General features: G+C 32.5%; 3 protein-coding genes across 3 annotated transcripts; 1 reads left to right on the forward strand and 2 right to left on the reverse strand.

Annotated features, from left to right (window-relative positions):
* The first annotated feature begins 917 nt into the window (after positions 1-917).
* Positions 918-10,308, forward strand: LOC105630608 (synaptonemal complex protein 2). The gene is made up of 19 exons (XM_012212477.4): positions 918-1,180; positions 1,267-1,316; positions 1,710-1,917; positions 2,004-2,129; positions 2,357-2,455; positions 3,689-4,365; positions 4,451-4,699; positions 4,778-4,906; positions 4,986-5,054; positions 5,128-5,238; positions 6,053-6,160; positions 6,236-6,346; positions 6,424-6,510; positions 6,978-7,043; positions 7,154-7,261; positions 7,733-7,819; positions 7,966-8,028; positions 9,161-9,264; positions 9,807-10,308. Exons 1-18 carry the CDS (start codon positions 1,024-1,026, stop codon positions 9,260-9,262), a joined length of 2,607 nt encoding a protein of 868 aa, XP_012067867.1. The 5' UTR covers positions 918-1,023; the 3' UTR covers positions 9,263-9,264; positions 9,807-10,308.
* Positions 10,309-10,856: 548 nt separating this feature from the next.
* Positions 10,857-11,772, reverse strand: LOC149493512 (uncharacterized). Its single transcript, XM_089726179.1, has 2 exons — positions 11,524-11,772; positions 10,857-11,411 (listed from the first exon to the last, which is right to left on the reverse strand). The coding sequence occupies exons 1-2, from the start codon at positions 11,629-11,631 to the stop codon at positions 11,232-11,234; spliced, it is 288 nt and encodes a 95-aa protein (XP_089582305.1). The 5' UTR covers positions 11,632-11,772; the 3' UTR covers positions 10,857-11,231.
* A 1,824-nt stretch (positions 11,773-13,596) lies between these two features.
* On the reverse strand, positions 13,597-14,766 carry LOC105630607 (E3 ubiquitin-protein ligase). Its single transcript, XM_012212476.4, has 2 exons — positions 14,414-14,766; positions 13,597-14,270 (listed from the first exon to the last, which is right to left on the reverse strand). Exons 1-2 carry the CDS (start codon positions 14,666-14,668, stop codon positions 13,773-13,775), a joined length of 753 nt encoding a protein of 250 aa, XP_012067866.1. The 5' UTR covers positions 14,669-14,766; the 3' UTR covers positions 13,597-13,772.
* Positions 14,767-21,914: the final 7,148 nt, after the last annotated feature.

Consider the following 21,914-nt stretch of genomic DNA (forward strand, 5'->3'; position numbering starts at 1 on the left):
AAAAAAATTTTTACAAATTGAAATATTTTATAGATGTAATTTTTCAAGTTAAAATATTTAATGGATCAAACTAAAAATTAAAAGTGCCACAATTTTATTTACATAAAAATATATATGAATTTTTTATGTATTTATGCTTTTTTTAATCTAATTAAATACGCATACAAGTATATATGATTTATGCATGCTTAAATATTATAAAAAATTAGTAAATAGAAAGAAATTATCATTTATGATATGATAATTTTTTTAAAATGTTGTTTGACTAAAAAATTGTCAAAGAATATTTCCTTATGTTTTTCTATATTCTAGAAAGATAGATAGATTCACTTCTTTTTCCAGTGAAGTTATTTATATTAAACGAATCGTTTATTTTATATAATTAGAAGGTAAAAAAATTATTTAAATAGCATTAATTATCGATTTGTATATGCATTTATCACTAAGTTATGTTTTGAAATATTTATTTTAATATTTTTAATTTATAATAATAAATAAAAATAGCGTTATTTTCATACTGTTAATATCAGAATAAGAATTTTTTTATAATACTAAAATGAATTGTTCACAAGTAAGAAGAAACTGTGAGTTAAAATTTTCATTATATTCACCGATAAATCTGGTTTTGAACCAGAAATTAATTTGGTCCAGTTTCAAATGGTTCCCAGCTTGAATCTGGCACGACCAGGCCCCCCTTAGTCACGTGCGTGGCTGTGCATACCATGAGATTGGAAAGAGCCAAAACGTCCACCACCAAGTAGCGGCAGCAAAACGATGCGTACTGTCTTTAGCGCAAATGGTAAACATAATACGACGTCGAATAATTTTTTACTGCGAATTAATTTCAAAAGAATTCCATCCTCTATAAATACCACATCTTTTGGCGCCTAAATTATTTCCACTGCTTGCTTGGAAACTTGAACGCTCGAGAGAAAGAGAGCTCGATTGAGTGCGAGGAGACAAGGATATTCAACTTTCAAGCAGAAATTTTCTAGGTTTTTCATCTCGATCTTCAATTTCAAGATGCAAAAGTTAGGGTTTCCAATCATGAAGAGCTTCGATCAGTTCAAATCGCTATCAGGATCCATATCGGGATCAGCGAAAAACCTTTCATTTTCTTCACGGCCATCTTCGGACTCCATTTCATCAGGGAGTTTCGTCAATTTGAAGCTCACTGCAGGTTTTCTTCGACGATTTTAAGTTACTTATTCTCAGTGAAATTTGAACTCTCAAACCAACTAATATCGTTGATCCATTTGTTTGCAGAAAAGTTGATCAAAGACCAAGCTTCCGTTAAAACTGACCTGGAAATAGCGGTAACATGAATGACTCTCTCTATCTCTCTCATTCTCAATACAAGAATGTACGTGCCTGTTGGCGAAATATGCTTATTGATCATGTTTGAAAGATTGTTTGTGTTTATATAGTTATTGTTTATATCTGGTGTATACTCTGTATATAGTATCTCCTAGTCATTGTGTATGTATAAACATTTAGTAATTGATGCGTCCTGAAGCAATGAAAAAAAAAAAACATTATTCTGTCTCCATCTTCTTTTAATCTGTGCTACTTCATGAGCATTAGGTTGAATTGTTTTGTAATAATTTCCATGATATTTAGGACTTCCGTTTTTAGGGAGAAGGTACCAGAATTTATTAATAGCATAAAATTGAATGGTGATTTGATTGAAATTTTTTTGATTAGTTTAGAACTCGAAGCTGAAGAAATCGATGGAGCTTATTAGTGCGTTAGAGGAAAAGTTGCAAAATGCCTTAAATGAAAATGCTAAGCTTAAAGTAAAGCAAAAGGAGGATGAGAAGCTATGGAAAGGATTGGAATCCAAGTTCTCTTCAACTAAGACTCTGTGTGATCAACTGACTGAAACTTTACAGCTCTTAGCTTGTCAGGTTCATGATGGTATGTAATATTTTCAGTTGTGGTATCGAAATTATATATTCTACTCACAATTGACAGTTATAAGTGCTTAAAAATTATTCGCACAGCTGAAAAAGATAAGGAGTTTTTTGAAAGCAAACTATCAGCAAGCTCAACTGCCATTGATGATTTGAACCAACGGCTGAATGGATTGTCTCTGAAGTTAGACTCTGCAGAGGAAACCATTAGAACTCGTAAGCCATTTGTGTTTGCTTTCTGCAAAATGCTATTCAATTTCTGAAGTGAGCTTTCTCTACGATTAAAAAACAAGATCTGAGTATTAAATTACTAGCGAGTGTCACAAGATTGTTTGTAAGGGAAAAAAAAAATGAGAGAGTGATGAGAGAGAAAGAGACACAGGATTGTGTTTGTATGGGATTTGTATTAGCCATCTGTTAATGTATTTGAATTTTGAATGCAGATGAGCAGGAACTGGAAGAGCTTAAAATTGAAAAAGAGGAAAGAAATAAGATCTACACAGAGGAACAGCACAGAATTGCTTACCTCATAGATGAAAAAGGTAAATGACACTATCAGAAAGCTAAATATTCAGCTTGCTCATTAGTAGATTAGTAGATTATACTGTGCCTAAGAACTTTATTAATAGTAATTTCAGCCCCCAAAAGAACTTCTAATAAACTTCGATCGCATATGATATGTTTCAATCTATGCTTTCAAATGAAAAAGAGGCTTCATGTTGGCCATGTAACCTATATTATCATTTATGTTTGTGGATGCTAGCCACTCGTAAAAAATTAGAAAACCATCATCATCATTAAGCATGACATGGACAAGATGTTGTCATTTGGTTGAGTCACTTAAATAGAATATGGACTAGTGTCGTTATTTGTTATTAATTTAACATAAAATGTGGGAGTTACTATTTCTGGCTTAAACTGAATATGAATTATTGTTGTTCTTTGTTTATCTAATTTTATCCTATTGCTTAAAAAAAATGCATTTCAGATATTGCCCTCATTTCTGCACAAGCATGTCTATCTTTTCACTTTGAAGTAACTTAGGTTTCAGTTTGGCATAATGCTTTCTTAGCGGGTTTTATAATTTAATTGCCAGTGCTTATTAACCTTCAACACCAAGTTTAGTTCATTTCTTCTGAATCCCATCTCTCCAGAAATTCTCAGTTTTGAGCAGTGGCAACCCGTCTTCACTTTTCTTGACTTATGTCCTATTTATAATGTATTAGTTTGTTGGCATGTGGGTCACATTTGCTACCTATTTACTTGCAATATTTGCTTCCCCTGGAGGTATATTGACCCACTTTCTGAGGTCACTTGAGTGGTACTAGTATTTGAGCTTTCTGTTCCAAGTATTGCAGATTCCATCTAGCCTGATAGTTAGAAAGAAGGAAACAAAAAAAAGAAAATAAAAAATAAAGGATAAAACACTGGAATAACATCTTCAGGCCTTTGGCATCAGTAAGCTCTTGATTTATGATTTATACATGTCACAATAATTTCCTGGAACTTTATCTTTCATAAAATTTGTAGGACGGCCAAAGGAAATGCTTACCAAGACAATTTTTTATGAAATAGACATTTCAGTTAGAGAGAGTATACGAACTATTATCGAGTTGATTATGTTGGTTAAAGGGCTAAGGCACAATCCATCAGGCTTATGTCAATTGCTGCTCTTCTAAAAACAGTGTCTCACTGTTAAGTTATTTGATTGATTTTCATTTCTAGGAATTATAGCAGTATTTTCTGGATTATTTATTTACATATTTATTATGCAGATGCTATGCTAAAGCAATTTGAGGCAGCAGTGGCAGCTAATAAATTGACAACAGAGAGCTTGAATTCTAAACTAGAAGAAATGCACCTTGAGTTGGGACAGAAGAAAGATGAAATCAAACATTTGATTATTACTCAGGACAACTTGGAGAAAGAAAAGAGTGACCTCCAATTTAGCAGAAATGACTTTGCTACTAAATTGGCTGTCTCACTTCAGGATATAAAAAATTTGCAAGGTTTTTTTCATATATTGGCTGAACAATTGGTTGAACTGGACAAACAAGAATTTTCTTTCATCAAGAAGTTTGATCAGCTAAACTCTCTATGTGACACTTGCTTTAAGTTGGTCCAACAGGAGAGAGACCTTTCTGCTAAGCATGCTAAAAAACGGTATGATCGGCTGCATGATAAGTTCTTGTGCGTTAAGTCAGAAAAAGATGCACTGCTATTGGTTAACCAGGAGTTGAACGATAAGATCATTGAACTTCAGAAAGCCCAAGAGCATATTATGGCACAACTTTCTGAGGAATGCCGTTTAGCAGGAGAGAGAATTCAAAGATTAGAGTCTGAAGCTAAAACACTGCTGTCCGAGAAAAATGAAACAGAGATGTTGGTTTCCGAATTTGAGGAGACAATTGAAGCTTTATCAGAAAGTTCTAGGTCATCTGAGAATAAAATGGTCTGCACTAGTTGTTTTTGTTCCTGTGAGCTAAGTCCGAGCATGATTTGTTCATATTCTTACCCAATTTTTTTCTTTCATGCAGCAAGATTTGTTATTGAAAATTTCAACATTGGAAATAGAAAACAAAGATATTGCTGAGAAATTAAATGCAGAAGTAAGGAAGAAAGCAGAAGATGTAGGTACTTGGCAAAAGCAGAGTGAGAAACAAGAGCAACATGTAGATTCACTGGAGAAGCAAGTTGCTCAGCTACATAGCATCTTAGAGGAGAAGGAGCAACTACTTCTGCAATACAAGGATGGAGTAAAGAAGTTGGAAGATCAAATCACTGAGGTTTTCTAATGGATTATTTAACTACGTGGGGATTTTGACATCTTTCTAGTACTAATGAGTTTCTGTAAATTGTTGCAGAGTCAGGCATCTTTGTCGGCTGCTGAAAGCAAGCTTGCTGAAGCAAAGAGTCAATATGATTTGATGCTAGAGTGCAAACAACTGGAACTGTCAAGGCATTTGAAAGAAATATCTCAGAGGAATGATCAGGTGTTACCATTTATCATTTACCTTATATGAATTCTCAAATGACATGCATTTTCATATTAACACAAATCACTTTCTACAGGCAGTTAATGACATCAGGAAGAAATATGAGTTCGAGAAGCTAGAGATCATTAAAATGGAAAAAGAGAAGGTTTGCCCATACTTAATGCCTGTTCTGATAAGCTTAGCTGTGAATCGTGTTCCTCATAGGTTGGACCTTCCAGGCAGACCAAATTGTGCTGGAAACGGAAAGAAAATGTGATCAGAAACTTGCAGAATGCAAGGAAGAGTCAAGGCAGCAGTTGGTGTGCATTCAGGAGGAGCATGCTGCTCTGGTAAGCACCTCTGACATCATTGCAAACTTAGTTTTCATTGTTCTTTGCTGCTTTAAATGAAGAGTGTTCTATCTTAAAATAATACAGAAAGAAGACAAATATTCTATCTGCTCTGGGAACCTTTTTGTAGGTTCACAAAGTCGCATTAGTGCTTCCATGACGCATTTTATATCTTCATGTCACCATTAGTCTCGAAGACTGTTAACTAACTAATATCATATACTTGTTTGCATTTCCTGAGAAGGCATGAAATTAATTAGTGTTTGAAAGTTAAGAATAATGTCACACCCCGACTCTAATCACCAGAGGAATTGTCCACTTTAGCCACGGGGTTGTGCCCTGGCCTAATCCGGCCAATACATACACCAGCCCTCACGGTTTTGTCCCGCAGGTGAAATGGGAAACTTCCCAGGAGGTCACCCATCCTAGGATTTCCGTTAAGCGAGCACACTTAACCTTGGAGTTCTTCCAACTCTCAGCTATTCCACCCAAAGGCGCCTCTAATGATTAGTTTCCCCTTTTTTGATATGTGATTCGATTCATTCCTGTGTCCCGCATTCCACTACCCTAGCTAGCTTGCCATCCTTAGGATCGCTTTGCCGGGTTGGGATGTCACAGTGTGCTACTATTTATGTTATGGCTTCTTAGATTATTGTTGGCAACTACTGATTTTTGGAGTGATTTTTTGCCCACTTCTTACCGCAATTTAATCTTTATATGAAAGTTACAGTGTTGATCTACTTCTTTTGTCACAGACTTGATAATCTTGTTTCATCAGTCTCATGGCTGGTTAATTGTCATCCTGCTTGTGCAGGTCTTGCGCATCAAGCAGGAGCACGATAGGAAGGAAATGAGTTTGAAAGCTGATCATATTGAAGAGCTAAAGCGTGCCCAACTTCAAGCTGAAAATGAATTGAGAGAGGTATATAATATATTAAAATTCTGTAAACATGCAGTTAATGGATTCAATTGCCATATTTTCTCAAATTTTGCACAGAAAACAATGCAACTCAGAAATGAACATGAAGTTCAGATGAAAGCTCAGAGGTGTCAGAATGAAGATGAGTGCAGGAGGCTGCAAGAAGAATTGGATCTTCAGAAATCCAAGGCATGAGTTTCTGTCAAGTGCTATGTCAAATTGCATTATCTGAGCCTTGGGTTTAGTTTGATCATAGTAGCTTGCAGGAAGAAAGGCAAAAGGCCTTGCTGCAGTTGCAGTGGAAAGTGATGAGTGATAAGCCACAAGATGACCAGGAAGTGACTTCAAAAAAGGTTGGCTTGCCCGTTTCAAATATTTATCTCTCCCTCCTTCCCTTTCTCTTACACACATAAACACAAGTGGGGGATATAAATATGCGAACTTGTGTCACTTTAAAAGTCCCACTGATGCCCCGTATGTCAATAAAAATGTGCAAATATCGGACAAGTGTTGAGTAAATATGTGGAGGCCTGAGCTTCTCTGTCTTGAAGTGTTGACACAGAGTGCTATTCATGTGCTTTCACGAAGAAATTTTTTCTATGCATATAAGTTTGTTTTTTGACCATGAATCACTGTTCAGTTGTTCTGCTGCATTATCTGCTAAATTTATCTTGTAAGGGGCATAAAATACTGCTCAAGGTCTATATGTCCAGTGGATAAGCATATCATATAAAATTTTCTTTCAATCTGAGAAGATGGGTTTATTTTTTGAAAAAAAAAAAAAAAACTATTAATGTATTTTAATTTCCATCATGCTCAGAATTACTCCATTTCGTCAATCAAGATGATAGACCCTGGTGGTGGAAAAAGAAGTCAACGTGTGCCGGTAAGGTTGGAGAACATAGTAAAGGTGACAAAGATCAATAATCATTTTGCCTGTATTTTTATAATAATTGAAACACTAGCAAAGTTCCTTTTTTTCTTGGTGCTTTTTAGGATTTGCCTTTCCTGGAGGAAACACAAACACCAGTGTCAAAAATATTGAAGAGAGCAGAGAATGCTAACACAGGAAGTGTAAGGAGCATTCCTAAGCATCACAAGAAGGTGAAACACTTTATGTTTACTTGGAATTTTCGTTGACTAATTTTTCTTTTTTCTTTTTATCATCATCTTTTGGGGTAAGCTAAAATAACAACAGCTAAGTCTTAATCCCATACTAGTTGGGTCAGCTATATGAATCTTTTGTTTCAAATATCCGCTCTGATCAAAATAATATCAATGCAAAGCAAAGTATAAGTCGAAAAAAATTTTGGGGTATCCTGCAGTATATTGTTATTTATACCTTGCCTCTCATTTGACTTTATGGCATGCTAGGTAACTCACCATGCTAAAATAACAACAGCTAAGTCTTAATCCCAAACTAGTTGGGTCAGCTATATTAATCCTTTGTTTCAAATATCCGCTCTGATCATAATATCAATGCAAAGCAAAGTATAAGTCGAAAAAAATTTTGGGGTATCCTGCATTATATTGTTATTTATACCTTGCCTCTCATTTGACTTTATGGCATGCTAGGTAACTCACCATGAATATGAAGTTGAAACTACTAATGGAAGAACAATTACAAAACGAAAAAAGACAAAAAGTACAGTCATGTTTGAGGTATGCACTCTAGCAGCCCTACTGACCCTACATGTACATAATATGTGAAGTTCCTGCATAAAACAGTCTGTTTTGTACTATTGAAGGACCTTTACTTTTACAGCTTACCGCTTCTAATTCCAGATTTCTTTTTCCATGCACATCAGGACCCGAGGAAACATAAGAAGATGAATACACCAAGGACCAGAACTCCAAGAAGTGTTGTTAAGGTAATACAAAGCTAGACTCTTTTCTACTTCCTAAATTGGTAATTTATTCATTTTGGTTTTATTGATGCATAGTTTAACTCCTTCAGAAGCATTTGGCACCCTGGTTTTTTTAGCATAACTCCTTGCACTTTGCTTTTCACTCTCCAGTTGGCACAACAAATTTTTTACGAAATTGGCTGAACTAACATTCTCCAAAAAAATAATTAAAAAAAAAAAAACAATTCTTGAACTATTATTTGATGAATCAGTAGAATTATTACTATCTAGCGCCCACATATCATTACTTACAGCCTACAAAAGTACATTTTTGTCAATTATTTCCCTTTTTTTCATTTAAGTTGCTTCTAAAGGCATGAATATTGCTGGTTGGAGGAAGCATTTCCATCCATCCATAAAGTTTCCTAGTATATGATCTTTCATACTTAGGAAATGCTGATTGCTCTCAAAATGATATGGAATACAAGCAGTTGTACATAAACGTGGCCACGGTTCCGGAACCGCTGGTTCCGGTTCTAAATTTTTTAGAATTGGAAATTTAGAACCGGAACCGAACCGGAAATTAACCATTCCGGTTATGGTTTGGAACCGAACAGTTTCGGTTCCGGTTTTGGTTCCTCAATAGTTCCAAAACTAACGGTTCCAACCGATTTTCCAACCGGTTCCGGACGGTTTTCGACCGGTTCCAACTGGAACTGCAACATTGGTTCCGACTGATTTTGGGAACCGCCGGCTCACAGTTCCAAAATTGGTGGAACCGGAACCGAACCGGTTCGAACCGATTCCGGTTCCGGTTCCCATCAGTTCGGAACCAACGGTTCTGGTTCCAAAAACCGGATTTTGGCCACCCCTAGTTATACATCATTAGATGGTTATAAATGGATTTTTTGCATCATAAGATGCCACTTTATATCAGAATGATGCAAGTTATATATATAAAATAGTCAACTTGGAAAGCGTGAATATAGAGAGTAGGATTTTTTGAGGAAGAAGAAAAAAGGGGCTAACAGAATAAATAAAGCAAACTATAAGGTATTGGTAAGTGGGACATTATAGAAGCATCTGTTGATTGTTTGGCTAACATGCTTGCCTAATTCTGCAGCTTTGAAATTCTGAGTGCATGTTCCTTATGCAGGAAATTAAGGGAGCAGGTCGTTCAAATCCTTCAAACATTGGCGATCTGTTTTCAGAAGGGTCACTGAATCCATATGCAGATGATCCTTATGCATTTGACTAGAGGTACTTGAAATTAGTTATTCTAGTTATATACTTGGTTCTTAAGTACAATGGAGAAAATTAACTTCAATCCTCACTAAGCCTTTCAGAATAACGGCAAATATTTTACCCTTGTATCCTAGAATTGTTAATTGTGCATCTCAGCATGGTTATTCGTGTGGTATCTAGATACTTCAGATTTTATACATAATAACCATGTTTTATCCAAAATTAGGCCTTCTATACAACAATAATACCATTTTCCCTCTTATTATTTTTCTCAAACTATTATAAATGGTAGGTTGAGGAGTCTTTTATCGTGTCTTTTAATATTTATTGGAAACTAGATATTGATATGGTTTCTACCTGTTATTTACTATCTCGAGTTGCTCTTGCAAACAGTTTTTAGATGGCTTTTGCTGACATCAGCACAAACTATTGTAAGATTTAGCAAGAATTTGGCTGTTATTATTGTAATATATGCGTGATTGTGTATATCTCTCACTATGCCAAATCAAACTAAGGTACATAGAAGTCTCAAGTTGGATTGAATTGACATTCTGCAGAGATGCTTTGAAGATTTTGAATTTGAAGTAACAAATGGATCCATACATGAAGAGATCAGTCTTGCAGCATATTGTTGTTCGGTTCCTTCAGGTCAGAAAAGTACAGCTTTCTTCTGAATTTTGCTGTTGAGAGTAAGGCTCGCCTGCTTACTGTCCGCCTAGGAGACCCTCCAAAACTGCCTAATTCGTGCGACAATCATGCGAGAGGAAATATTTGAGGTTTGTTGCTGTTTTCCAGCACAGCTTCTGTCCAATAATATTATCTCTGCTGGGGTAGGACATATATCAGACTGCTTGTAAATAAACGTTTTATTTTGGAGAATATGACGCTATATTTGCTTTAATGACAAAGGAGGAAATACGTATGGCTGAAGCAGTGAACTCTATTTCTCCATCTCATCTATGTGATTTAATTAAAAGCCTAATTTTCATGCTTCAGCTTCATCTGTTTTCTTTTTTTTTTTTTTTTTTCCTTAATACTTAAAATAATTTAGACCGTAGAGTATGGAAGTTAACTATATGGACTCATCAGTGGTACCAACCAGGTCTTAGCCCAGATTCAGTTAATGGTTTCAGAAGATAAGATGGGTTCGAAGTTCCATACATATAAAAGAACGATAATTTTCTTTCTTTATAGAGGAGATAAGACTCTTTTCATCTGTTTAGAACCAACTTGAAGTCATTAATGGATTAATGGGTCAACCTGCAACATTACACAAAATGATTATTTTTGTGTCAAAATTGGGTTGACAGGATAATGACATGAATACGATAAATTTAAGATGTTATCTTGACAGAACGATGTTATTTTGGGTTTATGTCGTGTTATCAAGCCCAAAATTGAGTGGCAAGTTAGAAGATTTTTAAAATCGGGTTTCTCTTTAAAATGTAATCATCTAATTATCATTCACAAGGTTAGCAGAAAAGTGGCATTGGCAGCCCTTTTACTTCAGCAGTATTGGTTTATTTTACATCTTCACAAATGACAAAACTTGGTGAGTTTTTACTCAAAAAGAACAAAAATTGGATGAACTGTTAAACTCACAAAAGTGAAAATGGTAAGATAGAAGAGAGCTTATACCAAAGTGTTTTTTATCGTGCAACCAAACACCTTGAACTCGCCAAGTTGCCAACTGGCAAACATAATCACAGAATAAAGCAATGTTTGAGTATATTCAATTTAACAACACATGCCTGGATGCAAGCCCATTTGCAGACATTGGAGCTAAATGTCGAGAAGAAAACACCTTGCCGTTTCACTACTTTTCACAGTAATGCGTCTTAAGCGAAATTTCTCATAGTACACTAGTTCAAGCTTTATCCTTCCTTCCGATATAATAACCCTTGAAGGCACAATATCTAGCACTTGCAGAGTTTTTTAATTTCTACTAGAATAACAGACACAACACAAAAGGCAGATTCTCATTAATTTGAAGAAGACTTGAAAGCAAGCATCAAAAGGACAGTAGAACAGGACAAAACCACCATGACTTGAAGAATCACTTCTATTAGACCACAGAGCTTAATCTTCTTATTCTTAATTCGCTCCCTCGCCAATTTCATCTTCAGATCCTCAATTTCTGTCAGCATCAGATCCTTCTCCAGCTAGTAGATTTGAGGCACAAAGTAGAATTTAGAGAAAAGCAAAAGAATCGATTCAATTGAGAGAGAGAGAGAGAGAGAGAGAGAGAGAGACAGAGAGGAGAGTAAATTTAACCTCGTCCTGATCGTTGACTGGGGTCTTGAAATAGCGTTTTGAGGACGTTTTCAGCGAGTAAAGGAGAAAAGCGGCTTTGGCACAGCGAATTGCTTTGGCTCCCTCCATTCTGTTATCGATCTTTGAGTTTTGAAATGAATTGTCAGAAGCGAGGTAAAGCTTTCTGTGTGGTTTTGGATTTTTGAAAATTGCGAGGGAACCGGATGAGAGAGGACCGCTTGACTTTAAGTCGATTGAAATTTCTTTGACTGATCGTTTTTCCTTCTTTCAAAATTTTAACAGCACTAAAACACTAAAACCTTAAAGTAATGGAATATTCCTGTTTTTTTCCTCGTTTTACTAACCCTTTACGAATGTAAATAGTTTTAAAATAATTTGTTTAAGAATAATTTTTATGCCTAAACGTAAGTTGTTTTGAAAATATTAAGGATTAAATAACTTTTTTTTTCAATTTTACACTTGTAAATATAATAATTTTTGAGTATTTTAAAGAACGATAAATGATATTCTAATTTTATCATTCTAAACCAATGCAAATTAATATATAGATGTTAAATAGGACATGCATTTTGTATTACATTTTAATTAAATAGTTACCGTTCTTCGTGCTCGTTGAAAGGTTGGATAATATATTGATTTACTCTGAATTCTGCGTTTTGTTGCAATTTCACTTCAATTTGATATTTATATCAATTTCACCGTTAACCTTTTACACCCTAAATTATAATTAAGATTTAAATTGAAAATTAAAAATATATAACTAATGGAAATCACTCTTGACTTTAGACTTGGATTAAATTAATATATACTTTACTATGTGAGCGAGGGAGCTTTGGTAAAAATCTCTATTATTATTTTCTAATATTTTTAATTATTTATTTAATTGTTAATAAGTAATAAATAAAAATGCACTATTTGATATATAGAAACCTTGTTTTTTTTTTTAAAAAATAAAATAGAATACTTAAACGATGAACTAATTACTGTTGTTGTTTGATTTTTAATGTAAATATTGAAACAACTATAAAATCTAAAAAACAAAGCTATATGAAATTATTTGACTTATTAACTAGAAATTGTAAATGATTTTCTTTATCAAAATAGAATATAAGATATAATTATGATAAATTATAATTTATAATTATAGAACGAAAAAATATTATTCGCACAAGACAACGATTAAAATTAACAAATTTAACAAATTTATGTAAGAAAATTTGGATTAAGTTAATCCAAGATCAAAAGTGGATTCCACATTGATGTACTTTTTATTTGCAATTTAAATTTTAATTATAATTTAAAGTACTATTGTAATAGAAGATGAAAATTCAGAGTTAAATTGATATAAAAGTCAAAATATAGTAAAATTGCTATATAGTAAAAAGTTAAGAAACAATGTATTAAGCCCGAAAAGTTTGCAAAAGAGTCTAGCTAAAGATAGATACTAACTCTCATTCTGCTATCATTCACCACATCAGACTAAAAAAAGTTTCACAAATAAGTGATGTATTTATGTACCTCACTCACCTTTTGTTCCCCAATCTAATCATAGTGCTACTGTATCTCAGCCTAAGCCACGTACATGGGCACTTGCTTCAGTTGCACTTTTATATTTCCCAGTTGCATTTTAATAATTATATGATAAAATTAGAATAAATTTTAAATTTATTTAATTATTATATTTTACTTAAATGAGTTATTGGATAATTAATCTAAAATTTGAATTTCTTTAGAAAATATTTACCTATATCGGGCCCATGAATGGGCCAATAAAAATATGGATAGTTTTAAAAATATTATAACTTTATTTTTTATTTGCGTGTATGATTAATTGAAAATACATTTATTTTAATAAAAAATTTTATTTTTATTAGTTTAGTCTTTAGATATATATATATACTCTTCTAAGCAAGTCAATCCCACTTTAATAAAACAATATAATGTTTTTGTATGGTAGTACTAGCCAACAATATTGGAATAACACTTGTATATTCTCTCAAGTTAGTACATGATACAAGTCAGTCTCCCTCTCTCTCTCTCTCTCTCTCTCTCTCTCTCTCTCTCTCTCTCATCTTAACATCACAACCAGTTGCTTTTCAATTGAAAGACGGAATACAGGCTAAATTATAAATTAAATTTGGACCAAGATCTAGAATAGCTAGCTAGCCAACTCTAATCTTGTGTTTTGTAATAGATATGCTATTAATCCTAATTAATTAAACATAAATATGATCATTCTTAACTCTTAATCAGCACAAGAGACTAAGCCTTTGCTTGAATAGCTTATTAGAGGATAGATGGTTCTGGTCTGGTTGTGGGTGCATAAATTTGCAGTTAGGGCAAGAAGGAGAAGACTTGCAAAGCATCACTAACATATAACACTTGGTGCAAACTGCAGCTACCATCTCTTCTTCTACTTTATCTTCTTCAAATGCTAACCAAGACGGACACCGCTTCATGATTTGTCCTTGTGCGTTCTTACTATTATGATCTTTTCTTGAATCCATGAACAAATCGCCCAAACCTGCTGCATCTTCTATGGAGCTAGTAAAATTATTGTTCTGCTTTGCACTATTGTCGTTTTGACTAATGTTTTTCCTTTGAGACTGGTCACATGGAAGATTTAGCTCAAGCTCTAAGCTCATATGGCTACTAGGAGGACTTGCTGGCTCTGGCTCTGGGCTTCTCCTTGGATCCCTAGTTGTTCTCTTTTGAGTTCTTGTATTGTAGAAGTGTATCTCCCCCGACTGCATGCAAAGACAAGAATTTTCTTTTCTTATTTATTATATGTTCTATGTGATCAAATAATTCATATTTAGAATAATAATTCAGTGGTCGAGTCCTTGTTTTGTAATATAGAAAACGAAAAAGGAAAATAAAACAGTAATACCTGAATATCTAGACATCGTTGCCACTCCAAAGGCAAAGGAGTCTCGAGTTGAAGCTCTATTTCAAACAAAGATTTTATAGTTTCAAGTGGTTTTGATGATCTTCTATGGAAACTCCCTTCAGTTTGTGACTTATCATGATCATGATCATCATCCCACTTTCTTTTCTTTGATGAATAATCAAACTGATGACCAGTAGGGCTTGTTTTGGTTCCATTTGGAGAGGAAGAGGCAGGTGCTTTATGAAGAGAAACCATAGCTCTATAGTAAATCTCTCTCTCTCTCTCTCTCTCTCTCTCTCTAGGTAATTGAATTTATAAGATCAAATGAAGTGTCATTGAGGGTTATATATATATATAGGGTTAGATGGGACTGAAGGGTCAGGCAAATAACTGCAAAGCAGAATCTTATAGGGCAATTTTGAAGGCAAATTGAAGGGACCTACCCTAGCTAGTTATATATGCATGACGTGGGATAAATCCAAGTTGGGTCTTCAATTTTTCTACAGTGTACAGCTCCAATCTAATTAATCCTCAAGACCAAGAAAATGCAAGCTTGAGTGCCTAACCAAAACTCTTTGGTGGCAACTATGCATACACACCTGATCACATTCGCACCAAAAATTACCCATCACGCAACCAGATATTCAAAACCTGCTATTTCATTGTTCTTTACGTTTCTATTAAGAAAAAGGATAAGATTAATTCGGAGACAAAAATAATTAATCAGAAAATATTGTAAAAATCCTTCGGAAAAATTTTTTATAGTTATTTTCTGAATTTTTTAATATTTTATTGTCTAAATTTTTTATCAATTAAATGTCTGAATGGATATATTTTCTTTCAATTCCATGTATTTTTGACCAAAACTTTTTAGTCGAAAAATTAAAATAGATAATTATATTAAATAAAATAATATCACGTGTAAACAGCCGTTTTATTAATCTCTTTTTTCTTAGTTTTTCGTTAACTTTCTATTATTAATTGTTAGAAGTCAGAAACTATTCATATATTAAAATATTAGTAAAGGTTGCTAAAAATTTGTTGTTAATGTTTGACATGGTTAATCGAATTGATAAGGAATAGAAGTTTTTGACAAAGGTAATACTATCTAAATAGAATTTCCCTATAAAAACAGTTTTCAACTTGGAAAATATATAGATCCTTAATTATCAAAATAATGTTTTTTTTTCCAAAAAAAAAATTAAGTAGAAGCCAAATATATGGTAGTATTTCTTCTTTACATGCCTAACAAATTTAATAATAATAATAAAGTGAAATATTTGAATTTTTTTTTACTAAAAAAAATAAACTAAAGGTATTTACTCGTATTTAAATAACAATCAACTATTAATCGAATTTACGAAAAATGAATATACATTGAATGTAAGCAGAAATGTTTTTTTCTACTAACTTAATTAGAGGCGGTGAGACAGAGAGAGGGAGAGGTGTCATTAAATGAAAAGAGACTGTATATTGTATACAGTTGAAGAAGGTTTTGAATGCTTTAAAAGATCACAACTCCAACTTCCACATTTGGGTCACTCAAAAGAACTACACCTTTTAAAGCTTTCAACACCTTCCCCTTCCTTCCTCTCTCTCTCTCTCTCTCTCTATTAAAACAAAAACCAGATCCCATGAACTGCATCAATTAATCACTCCTCTCCAAAAGCTTTTAAAGCTCTCAACACCCTCAGCTATAAATTTAACTACCAAAACTTAAATAAATAACGTTCGGATTTGCGCATTTGCATCAAATAGCCTTCATTTTCAGGGTTTCAACTAAAAAATGAATCCTTGTTATCTCATCTCACCCATTAGGATATCCTCTTTTTCTTTTTCATCCCTTCGGTTGAATTTTCTCGCACCAAAATCCTTTTTCTTTTCTTGTTAAATTAAATCTGCCTTGACCAACAATAAATAAACATATTGGTATAAGTCATAATTCAAATAAATAAACATGACTTTCTACCTAGGTCTTATTTCATGGTTCTTAATTAATATGTATAAAATTTCAAACTCGTCACCACCACACAAACACAAGCATGCTCTTGAAATGTCGACTGTTATTTGCATTTGTCACTTTCTAAAATTTGATTTTGATTCAGATAGTTCAAATTTATGCATTGAAACGCATTTTAAATATGCTTGTATGATTTTTTTTTTTTTTTTAATCTCAAATTCTACTTATTGTATTAATTTTTGATAAAATAGACAATTTATAGACTATATCTCATGTGAACTTTACGTTAAAAATTTAAGATATAGCCTCGTTATTGTTAAGAGGCTTTACGTAGATCTACCACTTCTAACTTGAGCATGAAAACATATATACACGTGCACATCAAATAAAATAAAATAAATAAATCTACTTATCAACTAAATTATATCTCATAATAATGCAAACATATGCCATAGATCTCATGTGATTGTTCATTTAAATAATTTTATATTTTGATATGCATTTCAATTCAACAACCATTTTCAAATTTCACCCAAATTGGGAATTTAAATTATTATACTATACACCTTTGATTAAAAAATATATATGGTTTTAATGATTTAATTATATAATTATATTTCGACCCGGTAATTAGGTTAACTTAGCATGAGAAAAAGATGGAGCAGAGGCATTTAGTGGTTATCCTTATAGAGTTATAAGTTGTGTCCTTAACCAAATTTCACCAACCAAATATAAATTGGCTGGACCCTAAAATAGACCTCACAGCAAGATTAAATAAATTCCAACCCTATTTCATTGCTAGTAGTCAAAGGAGGACACTTAAAATGGTATTTTGGGTATAAAACCTACCTTAATTAATGAATTCAAAGTAGAAAATTTCATTTAAAAAAAATATTATTAGCAGAAATTAAAAATCAAATAATTAAAAAAAAATGGACCAAATGTATTAAAAGCATGGATAGAGAAAAGAAGCTAAGGGTTCAAGAAAACTCTACCTGCCTTCATTAACTCATCTTCAATCCACTTAAATGCAGAATTCAAAGGTCACCATTCAATTGAAACACCAACACACCTTGCTTTCTTCAACTTCCTTCTTCTGTTAAATGCTCTCAACCCACCTCTTCTTCCCTTCATTTATGTTTATATCTCTTTTATTTTTTCCATCAGATATTTATTTTTTTATTTTTTTATTTCTCTTTCGTGACTTATAAGAATAATAATTGTCAGAATCTACTCTGCATCATCATCCCGTAATTAAATTCCCTTTAAATTTCTTTCTTAAATTGATCAATTTTGAAAGGTTCTACTGGTGTTGTTAACATCAAATTAAATTAAATTAGGTGCTAGGAATTAAAATTATGTTTTGGACCGACAATCGGGTTAGTCATACCGGCCTTCTTTTAATATTAGTTTATGACTATACATACAACATTTATATCTATATATGGAAACTGAAAATAAGTAAGATAATAACGTAAAAGGCAAATTAATGATTTTAAATATATATATAGTTCCCCATTTTTCATATGTCACAAAATTGGTTGATTGAGGTTGAAGAACAATTTCTAGGTTTAAGAGACCATTGAGTGTAAAATTTAGGCTTTTTTTTTAATTTATTGGAGACTTTTATAGCCCGAAATAATATTGTGGATTATCCAACATGGGTAATCCTCTCATTGGCTCACTCAATTGGTGAAACCAATTGTGATCGAGAGAATTCGAACTCGAGCAAACTTTAGGCTTTTCTCCAATAATTCCTCGAGAGAATTCCAAAAGTATTTACTTCAAATAAGTCCTATTCTATTAACTTTTTATATTTAGGAATGTGATATTTCTTGAAAATAAATAATTCAATCAGATTGGTTTTATAATCAATTTTGAATATTTGAAATCACATCATTTTTTAAATTTGATGTTACAAAATTTTATTTTACGTAGATATATATATTTTTTTTTTTGGAGAATGCAAATTAATTAGATTAGGCTCTTAATCAAATCACGTAATTATAAAGTATAATATAGTCACTTAAAGTTATGATATTATCAATTATTTTTAAAGAAACAAGCATAATTAAGACAATAAATTAAATTCAAGTCATTTGTACGATTTTTAAAACGATTCTCACTCAAGAATTCAATGCAATTTCCAATTCTATCAATGCAATTAAATCCAATTGAATTCTTATATATAATTTTTCCAAATAGAGCCTATATAAATTTCTTGATTCAATTCCCTTTTCTCCACAATGATAATAATAAATCCATTATGCCATTTAATTATAATTAAAAAAACATTAATCTTGTAATTTTCCACACATTTATATGTAGATAATGCAAATTAAGCTTTTATTATATGTAATTTTCAATATTCCTTGTTCAAAAAGGCAATAGGAGGTGATTAATCCAATATAATTGTTCCATATTTAGCTAAATATAATAATTAGGGTGTCCAGTATTGTTTAGAAATTAGGAATTCTTCTTTCAAAAAAAAAAAAAAAAAAAGGAGAATTCAGTTAGGAGTGTGACTTAAATGTGATGCCAACAGAAGAAAAGAGAATGGGCAAAACTATCCTTTCCAAAGTACAATTTCTTCCTTTGTATGGAAATTTATTCATTCATTAGACTATCAACCAATTCACTGCAACCATACATTAATTTTTTTCATCAAGCAGTTATGTTGGATGGGACCCTTTTTTAGGTGTACAAAATCTATTATGTGGGTCCACATTACTTTCACCATTTCTACTGCATATTTCTATCAGTTTCTCCATTCCATGACTCTGATAGTTCAAGCTTCAAACCCTTGCAATTTATTTAATTTTATGTCTAATAGTTTTATTTATATATGCAGCAAGAGTGATTTATTTTCTAATAATTTATTAAAATATAGAAAAAATTATTTCACAACTTTAGTTTTATAAGCAGAAAAAACCATTTTCAAGATGCTAACTTGATAACTCGATCCTATGATCATTAGGGTGGAATCTATTGCGATTGAACTATTATATCAAACTATCTTAAGTATTATTAATAATTTTTTGATATTTTAATAGTTTTATGGAATTATTTTTAATATAATTATTGAAATAACATGTAACTATTAAATGTTATTATAAAAATATTTAATTAATGTTTCTATTTATATACCACTTTAAAATAGAAAATAATATATTCACATTAAAAAAAGTAAAAATATATCATCTATGAAAATAATTATATTTTTAACTGTGACAAACAACTAGCCAAAGAATCCATATAAAAGAACTAAATCAAACATGCTCTAAATTACATCCTTTGAATAACTATTAATTGATCAATATTGCTTGGTTAAGAAATTAACAAAAGAAAAGGTTAATTTTACTTGGGATCAATATAATTTTTCTTGAACTACTTGAAATTCAAATGATTTCAATGCAGAAAACAAGAGTGTTAGGCATATACAAAAATGGAAACAAACAAGATTGAGCTTAGGGAGCCATAACCTTTTATGGTTTTAGAAGAAAAAAGCTTGACAAAGCATTAAATTTCAAACTACTCAAAATTAAATTATGAAAATGCTCTAACAATAACATGCCACGTGATCATAATAGTAAAATGAACTAACAACTGGTAACCAAATTGTCATCATTAGTGTATTTTTTAGGGTTTAAGAGGGAAAGTGAATTGATTTGAGAGCTACTTTCATCTCATCTAACACCAACCAATTTAGGGAACAAATCATTATAATGATGGACCCTAAAAAAACTGAAAAAGAAAAATAAAATTGAGATTGGCCCAAGTTAGGTGTAAACTGGTTGGGCTTAATTTTTCCTGCAACTTAAACTTTTCCATGGCAATTTTTATGGTTTTCGGTAACTATCATCCTCATCGCCACCACCATCAATTTAAGCTTTTTGTCTCCACTTTCTTTGATGATGATGATGATAATAATAATAATAATAATAATAATAATAACAGTCCAACTTGATTTAGCCTACCATGTTATTAAATGTAAGACATCAACATCTTAGAAACTATTAGCACATTAATCTGACCAGAACATCTACTTTTTGATTCAACTGTATAATTTATTTAGACTTTTCAAATAATAATGAAACACATGTTTTCTTTTCTTTTTTTTATTTTTTATTTATTTTCATTAGAATTGCATCATTTTTCTAATGCTATTGCATTCATTATAGTTCAGTTAATGGTGATTAATGATTAGTAAGCACAAGATAATTATTTTAATCCCTATTATTAGGTTAATTGGTAGGGTTTGACAAATTATAATGTAAATTGACAATCTTATTTGAAATTGGAAAAATTATTCTATACCATTAGAGTCTGATTTTTTTTTTAATTTTTAATTTTTTTTAAAATGCTTGAGTGGATTTGTTTTACAATGTCAATTAAATTCATATCTGTCAGGTAGTTTTAATTGAACATTGAAGCCCAGCTTAATAACCTTCTTAAACACTACAAACTCAAGCCCATCATGACAACTCATGGACTATGCTAATTTAAAAGGTTGTTAAGAGGCTGAGAAACCAATTACCAATGGTTTTTGCAAATTCGTGCGACACGTGCACGAGACGAGGAAATTTTTCCTCCCGTAAGTAAATCCTTTTCCTGTTACACGAAATCTTTTCTGTCCACAATGAGACAGGAAGCGGAAGATGAATATAAGCTCTGGGAATCAATATTTTGACTTGCAAATGGCAAGTGTACACAGGATGGTGGATCTAGAAAATCTAGCTAGTGGGGATAATATATAAAGTGTTAAGGTCCCGGCAATAAAATTACGAGAATAATAATAACACAGCGGAAAAATAGAAATATTACACACAGATATTTACGTGGTTCACCCTTTAACTGTTTAGGGCTACGTCCACGGGACAAAAATTCGAATCATTCTTCCACTATTAAAAATAGTAGGTACACAAAGAGAGTAATACAAAAATAGTGGCACACAAAAGTGTTTTCTAAAAACACCCCAAAATAATTTCCTCACTATTTTTCTCTCTCCTAGTTTTAGGAAACCCTTCTTAAAGCTAGATAACTAACTCTCTACATTTTTTTCTTCGTAAGAGAGAATGGGAGAATTAGAGAGATGCACGACACTCTGTTTTGTCAAATGGCATGCCAACCTTTGAATAGTTGGCTGCCAACCTTTGAAAAGAAAAAAAAAACGTGTGTTTATTTTTTTTTTTCTTTTCAAATTTATTGTGGGTCCCACTTGAGTGGGTACCGCACAACAAATCTCCCCCTGCACACTCAAGTGGGAACGTTAGCCATCATCATCCCTGCAGCTATAATCTATTAGATCTGCCCACTATCTTGTATTGTCGCTACAACTTTGCGGGACACGCCGCCCGACCTCCTTTTGTCGGGAAGACTTTCGACACAAGGCACCACCTGCAGATCTTTTTCCGGTCTTGGTTCTGTTGTTACACAGCAACTCTTTGCACGCTTCAGTAATCTTGACTGCCACGACACAGCTCCCCCTGCAAATGTGATTGGATATCTTGAAAATCCATTTCACTGCAGTCCAATATTCCT

This window comes from Jatropha curcas, chromosome 9, assembly GCF_041381405.1.
Source record: "Jatropha curcas cultivar XTBG-Jc1 chromosome 9, XTBG_Jcur_1.0, whole genome shotgun sequence".
NCBI lineage: Eukaryota > Viridiplantae > Streptophyta > Magnoliopsida > Malpighiales > Euphorbiaceae > Jatropha > Jatropha curcas.